The sequence below is a fragment of the Oryzias latipes genome, chromosome 4, assembly GCF_002234675.1.
Source record: "Oryzias latipes chromosome 4, ASM223467v1".
In the NCBI taxonomy this organism is placed as follows: Eukaryota; Metazoa; Chordata; class Actinopteri; order Beloniformes; family Adrianichthyidae; genus Oryzias; species Oryzias latipes.
Genome location: NC_019862.2, coordinates 15,239,093 through 15,263,834, shown reverse-complemented (window position 1 = coordinate 15,263,834; position 24,742 = coordinate 15,239,093). Strand labels below are relative to the sequence as shown.

The 24,742-nt window shown below is 38.1% G+C and overlaps 1 protein-coding gene across 6 annotated transcripts; it reads left to right on the top strand.

Moving 5' to 3' along the window:
• The first annotated feature begins 1,065 nt into the window (after positions 1 to 1,065).
• On the top strand, positions 1,066 to 24,663 carry swt1 (SWT1, RNA endoribonuclease homolog). Of its 6 annotated transcripts, none has more exons than XM_023954316.1 (18): positions 6,742 to 6,869; positions 7,150 to 7,231; positions 7,362 to 7,426; positions 7,557 to 8,466; positions 8,542 to 8,625; positions 8,749 to 8,878; positions 9,776 to 9,877; positions 10,242 to 10,433; positions 11,990 to 12,083; positions 12,486 to 12,727; positions 12,959 to 13,116; positions 13,581 to 13,719; positions 15,288 to 15,427; positions 15,546 to 15,697; positions 15,883 to 16,029; positions 18,565 to 18,631; positions 18,711 to 18,778; positions 24,243 to 24,663. In XM_023954316.1, coding segments are annotated over exons 1-18 (2,880 nt in total). In that variant the 5' UTR covers positions 6,742 to 6,867; the 3' UTR covers positions 24,349 to 24,663. The 6 variants fall into 6 exon arrangements, with proteins under 6 accessions (XP_023810081.1, XP_023810084.1, XP_023810083.1 ...); XM_023954315.1 differs by having other exon boundaries at positions 8,737 to 8,878; XM_023954313.1 differs by lacking the exon at positions 6,742 to 6,869 and adding an exon at positions 1,066 to 1,137 and having other exon boundaries at positions 7,557 to 8,625; positions 8,737 to 8,878.
• The last annotated feature ends 79 nt before the right edge of the window (positions 24,664 to 24,742 follow it).

The window sequence follows — 24,742 nt, the reverse complement described above, 5'->3', positions numbered from 1 at the left end:
GAAATCAACGAACACACATCAAACTGTTTTTACATCTTCTAACTTAACTTTTATTGCATCTTTTAGAAAAAAAACAGCTGCAGTTTCAAGCTTTTTCTGCCACAATTATCTCAAAAATGCATGTGAGATTGTGGAGGGACTGTAGATAAATACAGACTATGAGTTTCTCCGTTTTTTTTTTGTTTTTTTTTATTTTTGGAACCTGGTGTGCCGCGGGATTTTTTTTAAGGTTAAAGTGTGCCGTGGCTCAGAAAAGGTTGAAAAACACTGCACAAGAGGGCAGCAAAAAATGATCAAGTTATCATTACAGTCTAAAGGCCCGTACACACCGGGACGAATATTCGCCAGGCGTTATTCGCCAGCGTTTTTCGCCACGTTTTTTGTGTTCACACCCAGGCGATTTTCGCTGAAGATGAGTGGAGTGAACATGCAATTTCATTCCCTGACATTAGATGGCGCTTAATGTAAAACAGAAATACTCCTGTACACAAGGTGGCGCTGCGCAACTTTACGCTTCTTAAAGTCGCTTTTCACTCAGAAGAAGAGAGCAAGTATTTATACGCTTGTCAGAATCAATCAAAGAAAACATGAATATTTCAAGCACCAGTAGCTCCAACTGGTGCTTGGTTCGGGGATATTTTAGAATGTCCGTCATTATTGCTTCGCGGCTGTGTAGACGCTACTTGGCGTCTATCTTCTTCGCTGGTATGTGTGCTCAGCAAGGCAGTTTTGTGTTTGAGCGCCCCCAAGTTGTGTTTTACTGTAACTTCAGAAGCTCCAGACACGTGAGCAAAAGCGCCGTTCTCATTGGTCGAGTAGATTTCGACGCGACGCGTCGAAAAAAAAAACGAACCCGAGGCGTTTTTTTTTTTTTTTGACGCTTTAACGCCTGGCGTTTTTTCGTGTCGGTGTGCACACTCTCGTTGGTGCCCTTTGATTAGTCACGAGGCGTTAAACGTCGGCGAAAATCGCCGGCGAAATTCGTCCCGGTGTGAACAGGCCTTAAGTCACTTAATTATTTTGCAAGAAATACAAGGAATCGGAAAAACTTCCCCTGCACTGTTTAGTATCGAGATATTTATATCTAAGAAACATTGGTTGAGTCTTTGACTAAAGATATTCTGGATCGATTTTTAGGTAAGTGAATCGGATCAATTCAGATAATTTAAAATTAACCAACCATCTGATATTTGGTTATTAAAACTTGTGCATTTTGTGGTACAAAAGTCAAATTTGGCATGGATGTACCTTAGGATCCCCTCTTTCAAATAAGTAAGTTTACCAAAAGTGATTCCAAGATTTGAAAATATACAAACATGTATAATAGTATTGTATACTATTATACATGTATGTATAAATTACTGCATTTTGTACATTCACAGCATATGTTGTTTAGACTGGGGCAAATAGATATCAAGTATTTTTGGAGCACTTGAGTCTTTACAAATGGCTGCCATTTTTACTTTTGCTTTTCTGAAAGAGGGGGTCCTAATGTACATCATTGCTAAATTTGGTCCTTGTAGCAAAAAATGCACAATTTGTCTAAAATAGCAACCTAACTGGCTCCACTAATATAAATGGAATCATTCTTAAAATTCATTGTTACACCCCTACTTTTGAGACATAATTATTTTTTGTCAAATTTTTCTTAGTACACTCATTTTAACACATTGCTTTAAAACAAAACCAACAAGACCCTGAAACATTAACAAATGATCAGTGACAAAAGAAAAGTTTCAGAGCATGGAGGCGAGCCTGAATATTTGGTTCTGCTCAGCCTCCCACTCAAGCTCAGGCTCTTTCAATGACCCATCACTGAGTGGGATAGATCCCAATAGTTTGTCCATTACTGTGGATTCTGCCATAGTGGATCCATCTCTTGACCGCTGCCCAATGCACACAGCACCAGCCCCTCATTGTCCCTAGTGTTGGGCCGACAGCAAAGAAATAACCAAAAAAAAATTCAAGCTAAATTTTAATTTTGAAGCTTCTTCTTTTGACACCCAAATTTAACTAAATTTCCATTGTTATCTTATTCTGAATTTTACATTGTAGCTATCTTTACATTTGAAAGAAATCCAAATGAGACAGACTTTAACATGAGCAGAGGAGCCGCCATGAATAACATTACAGTCTAATAGGCCACATGGTTCCAGACATATTAACACTTTACCTGTAGTGAAAACAAACTACCCTTTTATAGTCTGGGAATTTTCTCAAAAAGTAACTATTCAGCCAATAAAAGAGTATTCTTAATGAGAGAGAGACCTGAAGAGCTTGTTGAAGTTGGTGTCTGTCACAGAGCCAGTCAGTGTTAATCACCACCTCTTGACAGCAAGATCAAGTGGTGCTTTCTAGGTTTAGAGCCAAGTTGAGATGTTTAGGACGCTGAAGTGAAAGCACTATTTGTTTACATGAAAATCTAACCCAGTGGTGGAGTCATCTCTGCTGGCAATAAAACCTAGAAAAAGTCACCTTAGTTTTGATTTAAAGGAAATGGAGACGTATAAATATTTAGCAAGTACTGGCAGAACTGTTATTTGCAGGGGTAGTGGAAACCAGACTTTTCATTTTATGCTGTATGGAAAAGCACGCATACTGTAGATTAGTGCGACAGTTTTGGCTTGTTAACCTTCAACAAAAAAATGTCAAAGTCTGTAACTTAAGATCTCAGTTAATCGTATCATAATTCTTCTGTCGTATCGGGATGATTTATCTGGATTTCTCTTGCCAGAAGTCCCAAACCAAAATATATTCATATAGTAAGAAAGCAGCAAACCCCAAGAAATTATCAACATGAGCCAGGATATGAATTACACATGCCTGAAAATAAATTATTAGCTTAAAAAAACAGTTTAGTTCTGGTGATTGGCTAACCGATCAATATTAAATCATTATCCAGGTGAATCTGAAGAACATTTTTACAACTCACCTGTTAATAACGAGCTGATAAATACACAAATATAGAAAAATAAAATGTTTCCTAATTCTATCAACTTAAAGTTATGACATGAACTTACCATATTTCAAGCCGTGAGACTAAAGAAAAATTATCATTATTAAATGGTGTACATTGCTTTATTAATATATATTAAAGAGACATTCAAAAAAGGAAAAAAAGGCTTATTATGTATGTTTTCAAAGAATACTGGGGAGCACACCAGCAGTGTTGTGCACAAGTATTCAAACTTTTTAGTTTGTTATTTGCAGGGGTAATTACTACATGTCTGGTTACAAAGCTGTAATAAAAGCGGCAAAAAGATGTTAATCATACTGATCTTAAATGCAATGCATGCTTTTGAGACACCGTCAGCATGTGTTTGCATGTATTAATCTCAAAGTATGAAAGCAAGTTTTTTATTATCAGTGTCACACTCTTGTCAGTTTTCCATTACAAGGAAACTCTCTTTTATACTATTGAAATAAAACCCTGAATAAATTGTTACCGGAATGAAGAACTTTCCTATGTAAACATGATTTGTACATGTTCATGCTTGCACACTTAGACTGTTTTCAATAGGAGTATTCCTCATGTATTCAACATGTTACATACCAAATCTAATCGGTGTCATCTGTTAGTTGTTTCAGTCATGATCCTTAAATGACAGCGTTCAGGACTACAACTATTAAAATGCTAAGAGGATTTTTTTCTACATCTGGTATTACTCACAACTTATCTGTTTTTAACTGGGGACCCTTTTAAGAAAAGCTATTCTGTTGTTGTTGTTTTTTTGTACACCATAGAAATCTATTGTGAAAAGATGCTCATCTAAATATCGATCTCTATCATGATGGTATCATTCTACTCCACAAATAACAAATTCTGGTTTATATTTTCGTCCCCTCTTTTTCATTCCTAAATACTTTCATTTTACTGTCATAATTCTTTTATTGAATAGGGTAAATAAAAACACATGTGTCAGAGCATCCCTTTTCACAGTTCATCCAGGCATTCTCAACACCATCGTTGTTTCACATCTGGAGCTGAGCTCTTTGCAGATACCCAGCAAAGCTCTGGACAGGCTTCAGCGCTGCATGAGCAGAGCCAGCTGTCAGGGATCTCACCCCCACCATGCTCTGGCAGCACATCACCCTCACCCTCATCCATCTTTGTTGGCTCCTGCTCAAGTGGAATATCTCGTTTGAATGCCCCTTTGCCTTATCTACATTTTTTTTAAATTTATTTTCCGTTTTGTACCTGTCAGACCTCTCACACTCACACTACGTCTGTGGCCCCCCCAGATGGGGGCCTGCTCATCACTTCCCACTGAAGTCTGCAGACCATGTGGGACACAGCCTTTGTGGTGGCTGAGTTCTTTGCAGTACTTGCTCACCTTGGTTGGTGCTTTTCCCCCTTTTTACTTCCTCAATAAATACATCTATATATATAAAATGATAAATGTAAAATAGTATTTAAAAAATGTTTTGGGCACCTCTGTCTGTATGTGTACAAATTACGTGTTTTGATTTTAGTCCCTATAATTAGGAAAGAGATGCAAAAGTAATTTAACGTTCAGAAAAAAAAAAACTATATCTCAGCAACTGATAAGTTTGAGAAATTAATGTTTATCAGATGGTAAAGTTACGTCCAATCCCTAAAAAGTACAATCATTCTGTCAGAAGACCAAAGAAGGACAAGGTTGTAACAGTGTCACCATCTGGTACAAGACCTTCATTGCAGTACATGTTACATGAGATTCAGTCTCAATAATTTCAGTTTGAGCAGTTCTGTGTACTGAAAAAAGATCCTGACATATATGGAACAAATTTATTTGACGTACAGATTTTCCTTAAATACATCACATATATTATAATCATAATGTGGGCTACGTAAAAAATTTCAATTTTATTTATATGGCGCCTTAATTGACACTCAAGGTCGCTCACAGACCATAAGATAAATAAAAGCATAAAAACACAACAATAACACAAACAAGTCAAAGGTTAAAACAGCTGTTCAAGTGTCATGTACTGAATGCGCGATGAAAAAGGTAAGTTTTGAGATGTTTGGAGAACCGAGAAAGTGAGTCCATATTTTGTAGATCAGAGAGGAAAGGAGCGACTCCCAGAGTTGCGGGGAAGAGCTGTTGAATAATCTGCCCCCCATGGAAATGAGACGAGATCAGGGAGCAGCCAGTCGAAGGGAGGAAGAGGATATGAGGGAGCAAGTGGGAGTCGCAACAGTCCGGAGCTCTGATAGATACAGAGGGGTGAGGTTGTGGAGGGCTTTGAAGATTTAAATGAGGATTTTGTAAGTGATCTGGTGAGGTACTGGTAACCAAGGAAACTGCTGTATGACAGGTGTAATATGGTGAATGGAGGGGCTTTGGGTTATTATTCCAGCAGCTGAGTTTTGAGCCAGTAGAAGCTTACGGACGGTTTTCTGAGGAAGTCCAGAAAGAAGGGAGTAGTCGATACGGGAGGTGATGAGACTGTGGACTAGGACAGCTGTGGAGTGAGGAGTGAAAGATGGACGGAGACGACTAATGTTGCAAAGATGGACGTAAGCGGCTACGTGGCAAATGAATGTAACATACAGACTCAAATTTAAAGCAAATAGGGGGAAAATGATATTGTGTTATAGAACAGTCAAACATTTCATATTAACATTGTTTTGATTTCAAAGTAGAAGAGTTAAAATTTTAGAAGGACATAATAATGTTTTTATTTGTATTAAAGGTCATTTTAGGAGACCATCTCGGTCTCATTCTCATTGATTTTACTATTATTACATAATCTTGCTATTGTTTGTAAGGAACTTACAAAACAAGAATAAGTTTTTCCCTGAACGTCCTCACATTGCATTACTACAAATCTCTTTGTGGTAATAATAATGTAGAAAAGCCTTCCTGAATTTATGTTAGAGTTGTCTCAAAGTATGCAGACACTGAAATGGTTTAGTTTACTAGGGAGGCCCTGCAGGTGTTGCTGGGAGAAGATACCAGCTGCTTGTTTTTTGCAAAGTTGAGATAGGACTCACTGACCTTGAGGTGATTTTGGCCCTTTGTCTTTTTCTAAAAAAAAACAAGATTTTTTTCCCTTCTTTCTGTGCTTGACCCAAAACTCTTTTGTGAATTCCCAGGAACTTGGGATTGAAAGAAAAAAATTGAACTAATAAAAAACATTCCTTTTAAATGGGTAGAGATGAGAAATGCAAATAGAATTACATCAAAAACTAATCGTGCAGTGCAGATATAGCTTTAAAGCCCAATAGGAAACGCAAAATAAAAATAGATATTTTTAATTTGTTTATTTTAAATACTCAGCTTAAATAAGGAAAATTTAACTAAAAATTTGTTTTTTAAGGAGTTACCAGACTCAAGTTTAAAAAAAAATTTTAGTGAAATTTTTCGAATTTCTTCTGAAAGACAGCCCTATTTCTTTCTTCTTTCTTCTAGAACATTGATCTGCAACCTACTAAAGGAGTTATTTGGACCAGTTTCTTACTAACTAAAAAATCATGAGCTAAAAATTCCCACATCATGTTTAGAAAATACACTCTGTTTATGTTTTTGTGGCCATTAAGCAATTTATTCATAACGTGTAGCTTTTAAATATTTGCAATAATATAATTATCAGAAGGTTATATTTTTCTACAAATAACTATAACTTATTTCACTTTTGCCAGCAGCACATCCTAGTTCCTTTCAGAATTAAACAAGCAATTAAACAGATTAAAACAAATTAAATAAAAAAAAGAAACCGTTTATGCCTCCAGGGGGCGGTAATGCGCTTAGCTACTGCTCGGCTTACCGGAAGTTCCTAAAAAGAAAGACGCACCGGATGTTTTGATTAGCAACCTAAGCACTTGTTTACTTTTGCTTTTATACACTGATAGAGGCCGACTTCTGTGGCAGTAGAGTCAAAATGTAGGTTTTATGTTTCTCTGAGAGTTTCGTTTGAGGGATTATTCCTTAAATTTTATGTCGCATTTACTGTGTTGTTAGACGTTCTGTCACTCTGTCAAATGAACACCGAGAGAGAAGGATGTCTCCAGACTTGTGTATTGTCATCACCAGTATTCTTCCAATCCTTTTCTCAAAGAGGAGGAAAAATGCTGCTTAACTTTGCTTGACAGTGGTGTTTTAAACGAGTTATACACACTTTTTGGCAAGATAATTCATGTCCGGTTGTCTAAACTTAAACTAGGAAGAAAATGAACAGTAATTCCAAAAAGAGGAGGCGGCGGATGGTCATGGTTTCCTCGTCCTCGAGTGAGGAAGATAAAAGGGTGAGAAAGTTATGTTGGTTTTAGATGAAATTGTAGTCCTAGTTTAGAGATTAAGCTGAACAAATGAATGACTTTATGCAATTAACTGTTACAATATTTGGTTTTTGCACTTATTTCTGCTATATTTAAGGTATCAAAGAGAAAAGAAGATAGCAAAAGTCCTAAAAAGCAAAAGGATTTCAAGAGTCACAAGAGGTAAAAACTGTTTTGGTGTCACAATGCGTGGATCATTTGTCAACACATCATTCACGTTTTGTTAAATGCTTTAAATGATCTGTGACGTTTTTGTATGTGTGTTTGTTTGTTTGTTTGTTTTTAAACACAGTAGCACCAAAGTACAGACAATGTGTGTCAAAGAGGACTTGGAAACCAGTCATCAGGTCAAAAAACCTGTCTACAGACTTTCAAAGACACATGGAGAAGAGCAGAACGACATCAAGAAGGATAAACAACATACAAACACTAAAAATGCTGCTGGGCCTTCTCATGGGGAAGTTTACTCCAGTAAAGCAGAAGCAAATTCTTCAGGAAAACACAAAACTGTTGGGGAAAATAAAACTGTTCAAGCCGAATCATCAAAAACATTGAATGCTAAAGACAACCACAAAAGAAAAGCCTCCAAATCCAAAGATGAAGATAAACAAGAAACAAACGAGAAGACATCAAAAGTTTTAGCAGATAAATGTTTCTCTGTGAGAGGTCCTTCCATAGCAAAGAAACGGCGAATGAGTCCAACTGTAGGCTCAACTGAACAAGGGAATCAAAGACATCATGTAGAGAAGAAAGCTAAATCATCAAGAACTGAAGCAGACAGCAGCATAACTAAAGACCAAGATCCATCCTCTACTGGCTGTGAGGATTCTGCACATCCAAAGACAAAGCTGCCTGAAAACACAAGTAAAATCCATCAAGAAAAGGAATTAACTACCGATACAAGCTTATCTACAGCGCCACTAAAAATCTCTCCCACTTTCACTCAAAACTCCTTCAAAACAGTCAATCTCACTACCACAGAGAGTAGTTCAGGGGTGTGGAGCAATCTCCCTGAATCCCCTGTGAGTGATGCATCAGTCTCACCTCAGATATCAGAGTCACTGTCGGATAAGAGACTCAGGCTTTCTCAAAAGTTTGTGCCTTTTAAATTTAAGATACCCAAACAAGTTCGGCCTCATTTCCAACAGAGCAAAGATCATAGTAAAGGCGCTGTGTTGAAGACTGAACCTTCAGACTCTAAGGTAATTTTAACAAAAGTGAAGCAGGTTGATACCTTGCCAGAGCACAGCTCTTTGGATGACACTCCTAATTCTCAGATTGAGGAACAAGAAAATGGATCAGCTTCTGCTGATAAACTCCCAGCTGCAAATGAGGACAACACTGAGCATATGTATGATCAGGTAGAAAACTCATTGATCTAAATATGTTTGTCATCTCTTACAGTTTTCAGTGGTGTCTCACATGTTACGTGCCTATTAAAATTTGGCTGTAAATTGAACTTGATTTTAAAGTGTGTTCTGCAGTCCCAAGTTGTTGAAGAGCTTCACCTCGCCCGCTCTGACAAGAGGTTAGAGTTAAACGTCACAGAGAGCTACGGGGAACTGACCTGCATGGACATAGATGTGCCAGAAGAGGCATCATCAACCATCCTCAGTGAGTTTCAATGTCTTCCTTTTTCTTAAAAAACTGTGTTGTCATGAAAAGTCAAACACTGAAATCCAGTCCACAAGACATCATTATCATAATTAGTTTTATTTTTTTGTTTTAACTTGATGTTAGATAGTTAGATTCAGCTTTAAAGTAGATTTATCTAACAGTTTTATTTTTGGAAAGAAAACATTATTGGGTTATTTTTGAAATTAGTCTTTAAATTAAAAAAAATCTCACAATGCTTTGAAGTCCACTTCAATTTTTTTTTGATCTATGCCATTTTTAGCTAGAATAAAAGAAACTGACATTTTTTAGGACATATTTTCCGCAGAGCGACAGTAGTTCATTAGAAAATTCCCCTCTGAGTTATGGATGGGACTGTTGCGCCAGAGCAACCCCACCCCCCGTCCCCTCTCCATTGTGGAACGGAGCAGGTAGTTTGTGGCCCACCCAGAGTATTTTCCTCGTCACAAATAAGCTCTTCTTCAAATGGCATTCTTTCATCTGCTCCTGATTCACAATAATTTGAAGGAAAAAAAATACCCAGAAGCACAATTCTGAGCTTAATTTTCTTTATTTATGTCCTCCATCATCAGAAAAATGCCACACGAACATGTTATAAATACCAAAAATACAATTTTTTTTATCACAGTGGGTCTTTAAGAGAGTACGGAAAATCAAAACAAAAATCACAGGAAAGTCAAATAAAAATGTTTCATTTTTTGTTTCATAGAAGAAAGAGTCGTGGTTCCTAAAATTACTGTCATAAAATCATCTTAACTACATCTTTCAGGTACCACGTATTACTGAACCTTTAATGATCTGTGTAGCTAATTAATATGTTGTATTTTGTTTAATAAGTAAACATTAATTTGGTTAACTTTTCATTCATTATTGCAGGTCCGCAGCCTCTTCAGCAAGTCCTCGTCCTTGTTTTGGACACCAACATCCTCCTCAGTCATTTAGAGTATGTTAAAAAGATCACATCCCATGGCCTTGGAGGTAATACACAATTTCTATTTGCATGCATGTACAATTCTATAAAAAGATTTTCTTCTGGTTTGTACATTTAAGAGATGGCTTTTATTTTTGTCTGTAGCTTAACTGGGTGACTAGGAAACTCGATAAATGCAGCTTTTTCCTAATCGGGATCTGTCACTTTTGATAAAGTTTTTGATTTATAAGAAAACAGGTGGAGTAAGTAACATTTGAAATCACATCCAGATTGTTTGAGTGGCAGGAAGTCAACATCAGTCTTCATAAACCTTTAAAATAACTGCCTTCTCAGTGCATTTGGAAGTTCCTGCAGAGAAGTATCACCTTCATTTGCTCTGTGTTTTTTTGTGTGCTCTTGCTGTTCTATTAGCTTTGGGCTTTCCCATTGTCCTGATCCCCTGGGTGGTACTGCAGGAGCTGGATTACTTGAAGAAGGGAAGGGGCCTGTCGGGCTCCGTGGCTCACCTTGCAACCCCTGCCATCTCTTACATATACACCAGTCTGAAGAGACGAGACCCTCGCCTGTGGGGGCAGTCTATGCAGCAGGCTGCTCAGAGCTGCAGTAAGTGGGGAAAAATGTGCAGTAAAAAGCTTTATAAAGTGGGATTTTAAGAATAGAACAGAATTGAATGTCTTTATAGTCACTATCCACCTGCACAATGAGATTAAAAGCCATCACCATATCAGTGCAAAAAAACAACTCATACAGAATATAAACACGCAGCACGTTGAATACAGTAATTAAGTTTAAAAAATGTTTATTGCAGATAATACAAGTTAATAAAGAGCTTAAATAAAGATATTATAGTTTTTAAAAAATCAAATAAAAAATTTTTTATTATTGGATTAGATTGGCTGGGGTTTTCTTCACTAAAACCATGTGAAGCATGCAAGACAGTAAAGTGTGTTGTTTATTACCTAAAATTGTTTTTTGTTCTATCTGCCTTTTGTTCAAGTGAAATCAATAAATTAGATCAAATATTATGAAAGACAAGGTTTAAAAACATTGTTAAGGTTTGAGTTTTGTTGGCACTCTAGCACACTGCTTTGAAAGTCTATAACTGTGTTATTAACCACGATTTTCATGTGCTGTTTGCTTCTAAACTATTCGTCGTTGAGATTTTTTCATTTGAGGTTACTAAATGTAAAGCCGTGCGAACAGACACATATATTTATACTAATAGAGACTTGGAAATGATCTCAGAGTCTAGTTTTTTTTATTTACTTCTTATTTTGGTTGCAAAGGTTTAACTTGTTTCCTTCAGGTCATGTGTCAGATTTGGACGCCTTTGTCATGCTTTTTGTGTGAGCAGCTGCTGATCTTAATCGAGTGAGTTTGGGTGGAGCGCAGAACACAGTTTAAAGTCCCACTCCAGTTATTTTTTTATCTATTGTAAAGGTGTTGCCTGTGGTCTTTTAACTATAATTGTGCTGTTTTTAGCCAATATCAAAAACCTGTGCCGTTTTAAGGACATAGTTTCTGCAGAACGGCAGGAGTTTCTTTAGAAATTCGCCCAGAGGAAAATGTAGACGTGCGTAGATGTAGTCGTCCACAAGCAGATGCATCAGAATGGAGCGGAGCTGGGAGCTTGTGGCTTGCTGTAGTAGCTTCTATGTCACGCCTACAAGGTTTTTCCAACTTCAGTTTATCGACTGCTCCTGATTCACCACAAATTGATTAAAGAAATATCCAGAAATGCAGTTTTAATCTTTATTTCCTTTATACATGTCCTCGTCGTGAAAAAAAGCAACAAGAACAGAACATGTTAAAAACATGACTTTCATTGGAGTGGGTCTTTAAGGTGTTGTTTTAGACGTTGTGTTTGGTCTTTGTGTGCACAGCAGGTGGCACTAGCGCACAGGCGTTCTCCAGGAATTCCTCATCGTCCCAGCACACACGTGTGAAGCAAGGGCAGGTTTTTTTCCATGCAGTCTCTGTATGAGCCTGTAAAAAATATTCCACCTTTTTTTTCCCTCCACATTAATAGTACTGTTGAGGGAAAAAAAGAGAAATGTTGTAAAGTGCTTACATTCTAAAGTAAAATCCTCGTTATTACTTGTTCCTTTTTTTTCATTTTTCCTCCCCTCTCTCATCATTTCCTCTTTTTCTACCATCAGATGGTCTGAATGCGGAGAATAATGATGACAGGGTGCTGCAATGCTGCTTGCAATACCAGAATATCTACCCAGAGTGTGCTCTGATCCTTTGCACGTGAGTTCCCCCTCCCCCCTTACATTGCTGCTGCTGCTGCTGCAGAGCGTGTGTCCTCTGCTAATAATGCACAAGCATGTGACTCTACCAGATAGTTCCAGCTGGAACCAAAGAAAAAAAGAGAGCCAGACACATCCAGCAAAGAATAGAATTGCTGAGGAAGAGATTCAAACCTGAGTTCAGGGTTTTATTGCTCACATTTGTTCCAGCTGCTCTGTCTTACTTTCTTTGTCCTTTTGACCTACATCTGATGTTGTCGCTATTTTCCAATGCTGCTATTGAATACATCCCTAAAACTGAAGGAATGTATTAAACCAAATGCTGCGCAGTGATTGGAAAAAGCTGTTTTATTTTAGCTTGTATTAGCAGTTCTAATTTCAACCATGTTTTGTTTCTCTGTAGCAATGACAAAAATCTATCCAGTAAAGCCTTACTGAGTGGGATACGCGCTCTCTCCAAGAGTGATTTAGAGGCAGAAGTGGAAACGTCCAGACATGGCCTCACTGCTCTACAAAGAGCTCAGGCTCCTGTGATGCCCCACAAATGTGAACAGGCCCCATTGCCAATGTCAAGGAGGAGTTGCACACAGGCCCCGCCTCAGCATCAACAGAAAACCGGTTTTCCTCAAGGCTTCCTTGAGGAAGGTGAGTCAAGACGCACTGCTCTCTTTAAGGAAAAACAGGAAGTGACTTGTTATGTTCCGTCATGGAGCTGTTGTCAAAAGCACAAATCATCTATGCAACACAGCATGTCCACCCACTCCTTCCGATTTTCCTGATTTCCCTTTCTTGGTAAACAGTTCTTATCAAGCATAAAGCACGGATGCTATTCTAGAAACTCTGATCATTTAGTTCTGTACACGTGTGTGTTTATAGATGGCACTCGGAAAGAAAGTGGTGCAGGCGCCGAAGATGACAATGCAAAACAGAGGCTTAGCGAGTGTCTGTCTGACCTAGAGAAATGTCTGCGGGACGTTCTCTCCGCTGTGGTAGAAAAGGAGATGAAGGCCATTTATGACAACATCTGGCTTCAGGTACATTTTTAAAAATGTGAACTCACCTTTGAGTCCCACTCCAATCATCTTTTGATCTATTGTAAAATTGATCCCAGTGGTCTTTTAATTATGATTATGCAGTTTTTTTGTAGAAGTTTGTTAGAAATGAATCCCCAAGTTGAAGGTGGAATTGTGGCATGGGGTAAGCCTGCCTCTATTTCCCATAATTCCTTTGTTTGCACTTCTCTTGTGCTATCTTACATTCCCTCACACTAGCAATAGTGTTGCAAAAACGACAGCAAACAATATCCGAGCAATGCAGTCGTACGCTTTTTTAACCAGAAGCCAGCTCAGACAAGGAAAATTAAGACGTTAATGGATCTATTTGTCTGCAAACAAATAATATATTGTTTTAAATGGCCATTTTCATAGTAATAATAGGTGGCAAACATTTGAATTAAAATTTGTTGCCTCATTTGTATTTTTTTCTTTTCTTTTATTAGATAGTTTGCAGAAAGCCCCCATGGACACTTCAAGATGTTTTGCAGTGTTTAAAAAAGCACTGGATTGCCGTCTTTGGACATGTCGTGCCAAGAAGACATGGTGAGACGGTTATAGAGCTCATCAAATTCTTCACTCCGGGTACGTGAGCATCACAGGGAATCAAGTAAAAAGCAGCGTTTGTCATACAGGAACTGAAATCCTTTTTTTTTTTTTTTGGTGATGCAGCTTGTTTGGTTGATGTTGTGGTCCAAACTGACTTCCTAAACAGACTTCCCTTCACTGTGCTCATTTCATGTTTAATTTGGTTTTGCTGCATGTTATAAAATTTTTTCAAGAGGAAACACTGGAAGGATCTGATTTGTCTCTGAATGTAAGAATTCATAGCTTAAAAGCAGAAAAAAAAGCCTCAAATGCCGTTTATATATTACATTTAATGAGAGCATGCAAAACCAAGCAAAGACTGTAAATATGTTAAACACTAATGCAAATATTGCTCATTCCCTAATCACAAAAAAAAATCTATTGTTAATAGTGAGGTGTTGTTTAGTATTCATCAGCAAACAGCAACTTTAGGATTCTGAGTCATCCCTCAGATTAAGTCCTCTGGGAGGTGACGTAGTCTGCCCTGCACTGTGCTGAATCCCCACAAAACTACACACAGAATCAGGTCATCGGCTAAAGTGGGGAATTTCAATGTGTGTCAGAAAGACGCTGAGTCGCCCACTGGAGCCGGGCTTTTCTTAGCGACGCGGCTGCATTTATTGAACGCTTGTAATGCTTTGTAAAGCGTTCAGGCTCTAGCAATGACAAAAATCTATCAAATGAAGCCTTTTAGTGCACCCAAGAACGTTAATGGTTTCGCCGTCTCTGCTTCATGTGCCTGCGAGGATTTCTTGGTAACACACACGGCAGCTGTAAGGCAGGACTAGAAGCAGAGCGAGGAGGAGGAAGAGGAGCTTTAGGGGAAGGGAGGAGGAGGAAAGGACAAGGGGGATAAATTGTGTGGGAGACTTAAGAACAAATCTAGTCATGGAAAAGTACTGAAGGCTGTGAGTTTGTCTGTGAGAACAGTCCTTTGTAGCTCTCTCTAAATGGATAACATGTAAAAAGTTAATGTGTTATAGTGGGAAAACAGCAGGCGCAGCTGTTAATTCCTCACACTCTACAGAAGCTGTAAAAAACACTTCAGACCTTCCAATTGTATTGAAAGAGGAGGTTGTAAACGTGAATGACTGCACGAGTCAAAACCCAGAATGCCAAACATTCCTGGCTGACTTGTTTGTCATTTCCTACCTAGGTTTGTCTGCAGTGTTTATATTCACAGTATCTCCTCACAAACAGTCATGTTTCTTTCACGTCTCTGTTTTTCTCTTTAGAGTAAGGCATTAGGGTTTATTGTCCGTTTAGAACATAAGCTGAAAGAAATGGAGGGAAAATTAGTGTCTAGATGTAGCCAATATTAAAAGCTGTCACTAGGTTGCGATGAAGCAAGTGTATATCTTGGTATCTTGAATAAAAAAACAAGAAGAAAATCTTCATGGCCTTGGTCTCTATTCATAAAGACGCCTAGGGGAAATTTGAATTCACTGAAGAGAACATAATGCAGCTGCTCGGATCACTTTAAATGCTGCCGGTGGTTGCTAGGGTTCATTTCTTTGCAGCATTATCTGAGAACCTCCTCTTACTGATTCTTTGTCTTCTCTCAGGTAAAACTCCAGATTGTCAAAAAACCTCTGATGCACTGCAGCAAGCGAAAGAGTTTGTGAAAGCATTTAGGAAAAGGTCGCGTCATGTTTCCCAGGCCATCTCTGAGATGGAGAGGATCTCCAACAAGCTGCAGCCTCAGGTCAGCTCCATTTCTTTGCCTGCATGTTCAAAAACAGTTTGGTGTTTTTTTAAATGTTCATCGTAGATCAATTGTAACTGGCAGACAAATCTGTAGTGTTTCTTCATTTGTATGATAGCCGCCTTTACGTGTGCTGGAAGACAGTGTGGCTGGAGATGTTGTCATGAATGAAGATGAGGTGGAGGACAAACAGTCCACATCTGCTCAAGTCTCCCACCAGGAAGTGTGGGGCATTTTTGAGAACATCTGGCTCCATGTTTATCAAACCAGGTTAGTATGAAAGAATTCTGAGATTAAATATGCATGGAAATATTATGTTAACATCACGGTTGTGACAGGCTAGGAACAGAGCAAATGTTTCCATAAAAACAACTCCTGGCAGGACATAAAAACAACACTTTTTTTTTTTTCCATTCCACTGACCCCGAGGATCATTTTCTTCTGTCACATTTCAGCTTGGAGGTGTTCAAAGCACTGAGCTTTGACCCTAGCACCATGCAGATTGTTCCTTTGGAGAGAGGCCTGACATTTCCACAGGAAGCTTTGACCTGTTTGCACAAACTGGCCTCTGTGGTCCTGCAGCTGCTCCAAGCCTTCAGCAGGTACAACAACTCACACGTTCTGCTGTCATTTCATCCCACTCTAATCACTGTTATTTCTGATCATTTATGATCTTGTATTTGAGCAATGATAACCCGATGACAGCCAAAAACATTTCTGCTTGTGTGATAAACTAGCCTTTTGTTTTCACTGCTTATTTGATTTATGGCTAGAAGAGGCCCTTTTGAACAGTTCTCAACCTTTTTTATGTTGTTTTGTTACACTTGCATTGCTTTCTAAACTGGTTTTCAAGTCGTGCTGGTCATGCTGTAATCGTCTTGACCTTGAAGCTTCGCCTTATCACCTTTCCCATGACCCAACATTAGCACTGCTAAAGTTCTCTTTAGCTTGTGGGAGGAAAGGCTATCTGTTATTACTTCTAGGAAGACCAACTCTCTTATCTGCTCCAAATGAAACATTTGTAACACACCTGGATCTGCTCAGAACAGAGGCATCGACAGGAGTTCATTTTTAACATAATTAATTGCTGGCTGGTTTAAATGTTTGACTGCACTTTTACTAATGCTTTCAGTTCATTTGTTTAGAAAAACACTTTGCAGTCATATTCCTCGCTAGAGTTTTTGTTCTTCCTTTATTACCTGGTGACCTTCATAACTGCTCTTCACAGGAGATATTCTCACTCCTCTCAGTGGGAAAGCAGGTGTAAACAGTACCAATGTTGATGATGACATTTCATTAAATGAAATGGCTTTCACTAACCTTTTTTTGTTGTTATTTTTGTAGTTTTATTTTATATATTCAGTTTTGAAATAGCATGGGCATAACCATTTAGCGTAATTTACAAAACCCAGTGACCAGGAGTACTTTTTTGCACACATCTGCATGCATATATTTATATATATATGGTGTTTTTTTTAAAATACAGTATTAAAAAAGTAGTTGTCATGAAAAAATTGAGAATTACTTCCCACTGAAACCTGCTTCGAGTGGTCTTTGGAGGATCTTCAACATTTAGTACTTCATTTGCATCATTCTCTGCAATGAAAGGTGGGGGCTTCGTTAGTCATTCCCCAACTGGCATTCAATTTAAGATTTGGGCCCTTTGAGGCCGTGGTAAAAATGTTCTGCCATTTAAAGGACTTTGCTGTGGTTCTTCTGTTTCATACATGTGTCACCTCAGTTTCCTATTTGACAAATCTGCAAAAATCTAAACTAAAAACGACTTGCACGTGTGTGAAAATGTATTCAAAACAAGGAAATTATAATAAACCAATATGAATGATTAGTATGGTGATAACCTCCCTTCCTTCATTGGTTTAAAGCTCATCTTGCTTCCATGTATACACTGTATAGTTGGCGATTTATTGCCGCTGCTTTTTTTGTATTTTGCTGTTTTAAACTTGATGCTGTGACTATATTGCCTCAAGCAGAAGCTATCTTTAATCAAATAGAAAATCGCTGGTTTTACAGCTACAACCTTAAACCCAGACTATTTATGGCCGCTTGTCTCTGTTATGATGGGAGGCCATATAATAAATGACCTTTAAATACACATAGGGAGCAAATCTGATTACTCATCTCCTGAATATGTTTGCCTATCAGTTGCCTCCAAACTGTTAACAAAACTAATCAGTAGCTGATTTGGTTAAGTAATAAGCTGATATCAATGATGTATCAAAAGGGAAATAGAAAGCATAATTTATTCTCAGTTCACAAAATCTACTTCATAAATAATCTGTTATAATCTAAGAGGGTTTTGATTGCTTTATAGTACGTGACTCATTTGTTTGTAGGCTTCTCATGATTGCATTCAACCGGCATGTTTTAAGACACAAACAAATTCTAATACGATTACATGTTTGACTGCGTCATCTTTCAGTTCACACGCAACTTCTTAACAAAAGCTTTGAGTCCTGAAGATCGGGATAATCATGAAGGGGGGCCTGTGAAACTTTGCATGGTTTATTTTTACACTTGTCAAATTCCATCCTAATGTGTGCATTTTTTTACACAATCATGTCAAAAAAACAAAAGGTAAGCATGCTTGTAATTAAAAAAGACACTATAATGAAGTCTGTGACAAACTGTCATTTGATTGATTTAAAAATAGAAAATAAATCTTCCGAGATTTTATTCTGTTTCCTTTTGGAGCTTCACTTTGGTGACCTACATTCATAAAGTTCAGATATGACTGTTTTAGAACACTGTACGGTTTGATTTGGGTTTTTTAATCTATTCTTTAGTCCTTTATTATTGTTAAATGCATTTATCACATCTTTGTTAAACATTTACCTTCAGAGTCACATCAAGTGTTTCTTTGAAGGCAGGTTTGGATCTGCATGTTCTTATTGAGCATGTTGGAATGCAACTCACTTAAATAAAGTGTAAACTTAAATTGTGCCTAAATCTGAGCTAAATCAGATTAGTATTTTTTTAATAAGCTTTATTATTTATAATATGCTTATTTTGTTTATTCGTTTTTTAGTTCTATTAAGTTAATTTGGAAAAGGAAATTCTTTTTCGTGGTTATACTTTACTACAAAACATATTTATGTTTAGTGTGTTTTGTCTCTTAGCATTTTGTCCTCGGCTCCTGGTTTGGAGGAAGTCCAGACTCTGCTCAGCGTCATCTATTCCAATCAGGTAAGTAGGATGCAGATCTGCTGCAACTTTAGGTTTATCCTTGTTTTGTTTTTTAGATCATTTCTATTTCTCATTTCAGATTATTTGTGAAGATTCCAGGTTAACAGCCACAGTCATTCTTGACTGTTTCTCACAACCAGACTACAGGTAGGGCACACATCAATAGAAGATCATTTCCTAATTGCAGCATATCTGGGCATGATTTTTGCACTGTCATCAAATCTTTCCTTCCAGCAACACTTTCAGACAGACAGATTCCCAAACAACTTCACAAGCATTTGCGAGCCATTATCGTTTTTTTGTCATTTTTATGTTAGTACCATTACAGCGATACATTCAAACAAATGATTTAATCACAAACCGTCTCATAGAGAGAAAATCTATTGGTTTTCCTGACAAGACTTGATGGTTATTCCGCGCCAAGAAGCTTTCTTTTACGAGGGGCAGAGTAAATAAGAGCGAAACGTTTAGAAACCTGTTTAATGGCGCCATGGAGGCTAAACAGACCTGCCACACGTGCTCCAGTAGAACCTCATCCAGTGAATGAAAGCTGCTGATACTGGCAAGGGTCATGTGAGAGTTATTTGTTTTCTCAGTTACCTCTTATCATTGCTGTTGTGATATGATTGCTTGTTTGAACAGGCTGTTTATTTCCCATTGCCATTATTAGGCTGTAAACCGTGGCTTCAGAAAGGAGGCAGGATTTCTGAACAGAAAACCCAAATTCTCTTCAAAGTGATTGTTTTATGTGACGCAGGCTTTTACTTTGAAATGTTACCATATGTCTTGCAGTATCAATCTTTAATATTGAAGGTGTTTCTTATTAATGATCTGTAAAAAGTATTTCTTTCTTATAAAGGTAATAGTGTTAAAGAAATGTTATTTGTTGTTGTTCTGAAAACAAAAAAAACACAGATTAGTATGGGGTTAAATGTGCTGAGGGGGTAAGATGACCGTTTCCTCCAACAGAGAGGTTATGCAGTCGGTTTGTGTCTGCAAAAAGGATTACTGGGACAGTTAAAGATGGATTTGCATGGATTTTACCAGAGGTAGGGCATAGACTGGTTCACTTATGATTAATCTCTGTTGTCTATCCATATCTAAATCCAGGTTTTGTTTTTCCTAAATGCATATCAGATTAAAAAGGGGGAAAAAAAGCAATGGGCGGCCCTAATCTTGGTGTGATCGAGGAAATGTGACAAACAGTGCCAATCCCATTCTAAAACAATGAGACAAATCAGATTGCACAAATGCTTTGGTTGTGCCTAGTGGTTAGTCAGAAGAGAGAGCAGAAGAAGAAAACTTTGTTGCATAAATGCTCAAATAATCCTAATCTATGTTCTTTAGTTCATCCTAGCTCTTGTAACGGTCCTGTCTCTTTCATTTTGATCCAAGGGAACACATGTTTCAGACTAGCGAAGAGTTGCAGAAAAAAAACAGTATTTCTGCAGATTGTCTGATGAAAAAAGGCTATTTCATTTCAGCTCCACAGCCTGTTTAAGGCAGCACAGAACTACGCTCACATGCGAGCGAAATCACCTGTCAGTCGGTGCACTCTGCTGCAGCAATGGAGCTATGTTGGTGCCTGCAGGCTCAACCCAGCTGCTGCCATGGAAACAAGCTCCACACATAAGTGTTAAACAGATTATTTCTTTCCTGGCCATCCCGCTTCGTCTCATCGTGCTGCTGTCTGACTGTCTGAATATGTTTCTTAATATTTCATAACCCCAGCATATAAAATATGGAAATCTCTGACAGTTCTTTAGTTGGGATGTGGGAAGAGCAATGTGGTTTCTGTTTAGTAGCATCATCCCATGAAGAAAAACCGGTTGTAGTTTTGTTTTGGTCGGTCTCCGGTCACACTGTTCAAGCTCTTATTACAGCAGGTCACCGCTGTCAGCTAACCATGTAGCGCCTGTAAATTTTTGATCATTAACATGCTCTGGGAACTGACTCGGGGCCCTTACTTAGTGAACAGATTACGTATGCGGGGTTAAATATTTCAGCTGCGTGTTTGCATGAAGTCCAGGGTTATATAAGACTCCATAAGTGCGCTCTGCAGTCATGTGTTTAATGTGTTTCAAGTTTGTTGATAAGAAGTGACGAGTCAGATTAAACTTTCTGTTCCCTCAGACTTATCATTCTTTGATAAGAGGGCCCAGTCAGCTGTATTAGTGCTCATCTAAAAATAATTTAGTGCCTCATGTTTGTCTCTTTTGGCTTGCAGTTTATTTTGTTTAGACAGAGGAAGGTTTATGATGTGTGCAGAGGTATTGTACACATCATTCTCTGTCTGTGAAGGTTTGTGTGCTTACAATTTTTTCTGTCTGAGAAAAAGATATGAACAAAAAAGTGATTTGGATTAGATTTTCGTTTCTCGGCTCACTCCAGAAAAGGCTTAAATGTGATTACTTTTCATTCTGGGGGATGTCCTTCAGGTCTCCTTTCTGTATAAATAGATTTTACTATGTTTGTGTTTGTGTGAGTATATGAAAATACAGTCAGGACCATAAATATTTGGACAGAGACACATTCTTTCTCATTTAGTTTCTGTACATTATCACAGTGAATTTTAAATAAAACAGCTCAGATGCCATTAAAGTGCAGACTTTTATTCCATGGGTTGAACAAAAATATTGCATAAAAATGTGAAAAACTAAAGCATTTTTTAAACACAATCCCTTTTCCACATATTTATGGTCCTGACTGTAAGTCTTGTATTGACTGCTTTGGAATGATTTTCTCTGTTGATGTTAAATCAGCTTTGCTGCCTGTGAGTCGGACGGGATGACTCACTTTCAGGGCATTGACCCCCTCCCCATCACCTCGGATGTATTTGACGTTTCCGGAGTGTCGCCACTCATATTTAACCTGAACATTATTTCCTGCACTCACTTTTACACATACAGTACATTAGTACAAAGGTTGCTTGTGTATATATACTATTTAAAGTCCCACTCCAATTGTCCAATCATCAACATTCCCAGTTGTTTTTTTAAGTCTAATTATGCTGCTTTTAGCCAACCCATGTCGTTTTCTAGAATATTGTTTCTGCTGAGCAGCAGTAGGCAACCCCCTTTCACCTTATTGTTGCTGAGAGCTCTCTGTTTACATGTTCTCCCGCTAGCTTACAGGCCCTGCAAGTGGCTGCATGAGAATTGAGCGGAGCAGGGAGGTTGTGGCCTGCCTATTGTAGCTCCTATATATCACAGCTGCAAGCTTTTTCTAACGTCTGCTTCTGATTTACAACAATTTGAATAAATAAATATTCAGAAATAAAATGTTTTAGCTTATTCTATATTCTGAATTTTCATGTGAGTGGATCTTTAAAGAAATATACGGAGGATTTATACAAAGTTGCAGCACTTCAAAACAAGTCTTCAGGTCTTTGACATGCTACCAAACTCAAACATGTGGATCTATTGGTGATCTTGCATACGCAGTAGACTATGAAGCCGTGCTGCCAGCCAGTTAGCAATCACAGGAAGTCATTATTCTGTCCACGCTGATGAGTCACACCCTTGAAGGTTAATGTTTTCCCTGCATATTTTCTGTAATGGACAAAAACCTTTTTTTTAGCAGATCTGGTCTCTGGGTAATGTTTAAGAAAAAACGAATTTGAGAAAATGAATTAAAAGATTAATCACTCCTTGTATAGATAGTGTATTCTTCTTCCACTCAATCCCTTTCTGATATTTCTTGTTTCTTTTTTCTTCTTCTTTTTTATGTTTCTTTTTTTTTTTCCTTTAAAATTTAATTTTATATCTTATCGTATCATAATGGCACGTTTGATGTTAGGTAATTGAGATTTCTTTGGTCAATTAACAGCCAAACACCTGATTTTTCTGTGTAACAAACTCCGGCAGCTCTACCTTTCAAAATAAAAAATCCAAAATATAATTCCCAGTTGTTATAAATGCAGCTTTAAGACTTTTTTTAAATTCTGCTTCTCTGCCTGTAAGGCACATTAGATTGAGACACCAGTGCAGTTTCGTCAGACCGCCAACACCCTGCCAGCTGCCTGAACCCAGCAAGAGCTGCTTGGTTACACAACCTGACATTTTCACTTGTGAGGGAAAACACAGGGATGCGTGGCCTTGTGGCGAGGGGAACTGGCTGGGTGAAAATAAACAAGGAACATTCTTAATCCAGCAGATTCTTGTCCGTCCTTCTCCTTTCGGCTGTTACACAATGTTCCAGTGGAAACAAAGAGGAGGAAACAAACAAGCAACAAGCTCCCTCAGTGTGTCTGCTGCTAAGCAGCTGTTGCCACGACTGGAGCTGAAGTGGGCTTTTTTTCCTTTGTTATTTCGAGAATTCATAATTGCCAGGATGCTTTAGCCAGAGTATCCAAAAAAAAGTTGTTCAGAGGAGAAAATGTGGATAAGTAGCAGCAATAAAAACCAGGGTTTCTGACAGCTTCACTGGAACAAAGCATCTTTATATTGCCATGGACATTTTGCACTGATTTAATCTAAATCAGCCAGTTAGTTTGTTACATTTTGGAGTTCAGGATGTTACATTTACACATGCTCTTCTTTTTTAAAATGCTGAGATTAATTAACAATTCACTGAAAAAGATTACATTTAGACTTTTGGGAAGAGTTGAAGTGTAAAAATGCATTCAGCTTTTAATCATATCCAGATTTGAGAAGCTTCTGAAATTCCAGATGTTGGGCACTTTTTTGATGGAAACGCAAGTTATTACACATACATCTGCAAAACAGTTTTATAGGAACTGGAGAGTTATCCCTCCATTATTTCTTTATATTGCTAAAAAGCGTGCAAAAGCTCAGGCGTTAATTCCAAGTTCTGCGTTTGCAGATGGGAGCCTTTGCCATAAACCCCTCCATATGTGATAAATGAGATCCCAGTAGGAGGGAAACAGACCAGCCTTAGTTGTCAAAAGCAGAGGATGGAATCGGGGTGGTAGCGAGGGAAAAAAAGACAATCATGTCCTTGTACGGCGGGATAGGCATTCATGAAACTCCATGTAAACATTAGTGGGGAAACATCGCTCTAGAAATGTAGATAAAGTAGTTCTGATTGGAAAGATGGCAAGAAATGTGTGAAGTGAAGCTGAGTGGCATCAGAACGACAGGAAGTTCCTTCTCTTTATGGATGGGACTCAGGACAGGATCACAGATCAGATTCACAGAACAGAGCCATAACGCTTGAAGAAGTGGAATTTTCTGCTGTGACTCAGCCAGACATTTGGCTCCAGAATGAGTGCAACCAGTGACTGCAAAGGATTGCTGGAAAAAGTGTTGAAATGATTATACTAATTTATTCTGTCTCATCTAAACCCCTGAAAGATGATGGAAGAGCTAAAACACAGAAACCTCTCTTACCAAAGTGAATCATCGGAATCCTAAAAGAGATTCATTCTCTTATAAAAAAAATCTTGTTTTTTAAACTTTCTATGTTTACTGAATGGAGATTATGTAGCTTCTCCACTCCCGACTTTCTGTCAAAAGGTGATCCAAATCTGGATTATCTCAATTGTCTCAAACTCATGCCACTCCTGTCTTACTGTAAAACATCCCTTGTTCTGTTCCAGTTTGTCTTCCTCTGATGCCTTGGCTACCAAACGTCTTTCTTCTGCTTCCAGGGAGAAGCTTCGAGTCGGAGGGGGCCAGTTGATGGAGCTGAAAAAGGCCTTGGACTGTTGTGTTCGTGCTTCAAACCAGCACCTCGCCTTCACCACGCAGCCTTAATAAAAGCAATTTGCACATCGGCCTAACTGAAAAGTCTTATTCTGGTTTTTGGACCTAAAGGTGTAAAAAATGAAGGTATGTCTTGTCTGGAGTGGACTTGGATATATGGTTAGGGACATTCTTGTCCTCGAGCGCATTGATTGGTTTAAATGTTTCGTTGTTGCCAGTGCTGGTAAACTTTTTGGTCTTTTGTTTTCCAGTAGGCAACTTTTACTATTTTTGTTTATCTGTATAGACAAAGGGCTTTGACACGTATCAACATGGCTGTACTCATGTTTTATTCCCATTAAATGTACAGTGTGAATATTTTGCAAACAGGCTCCTGTTTTTTAAATTTATTCTCGATTAATGTTGTTTTTAAGTCATCTGTAGTTTAAATGAATTTATTTAATGT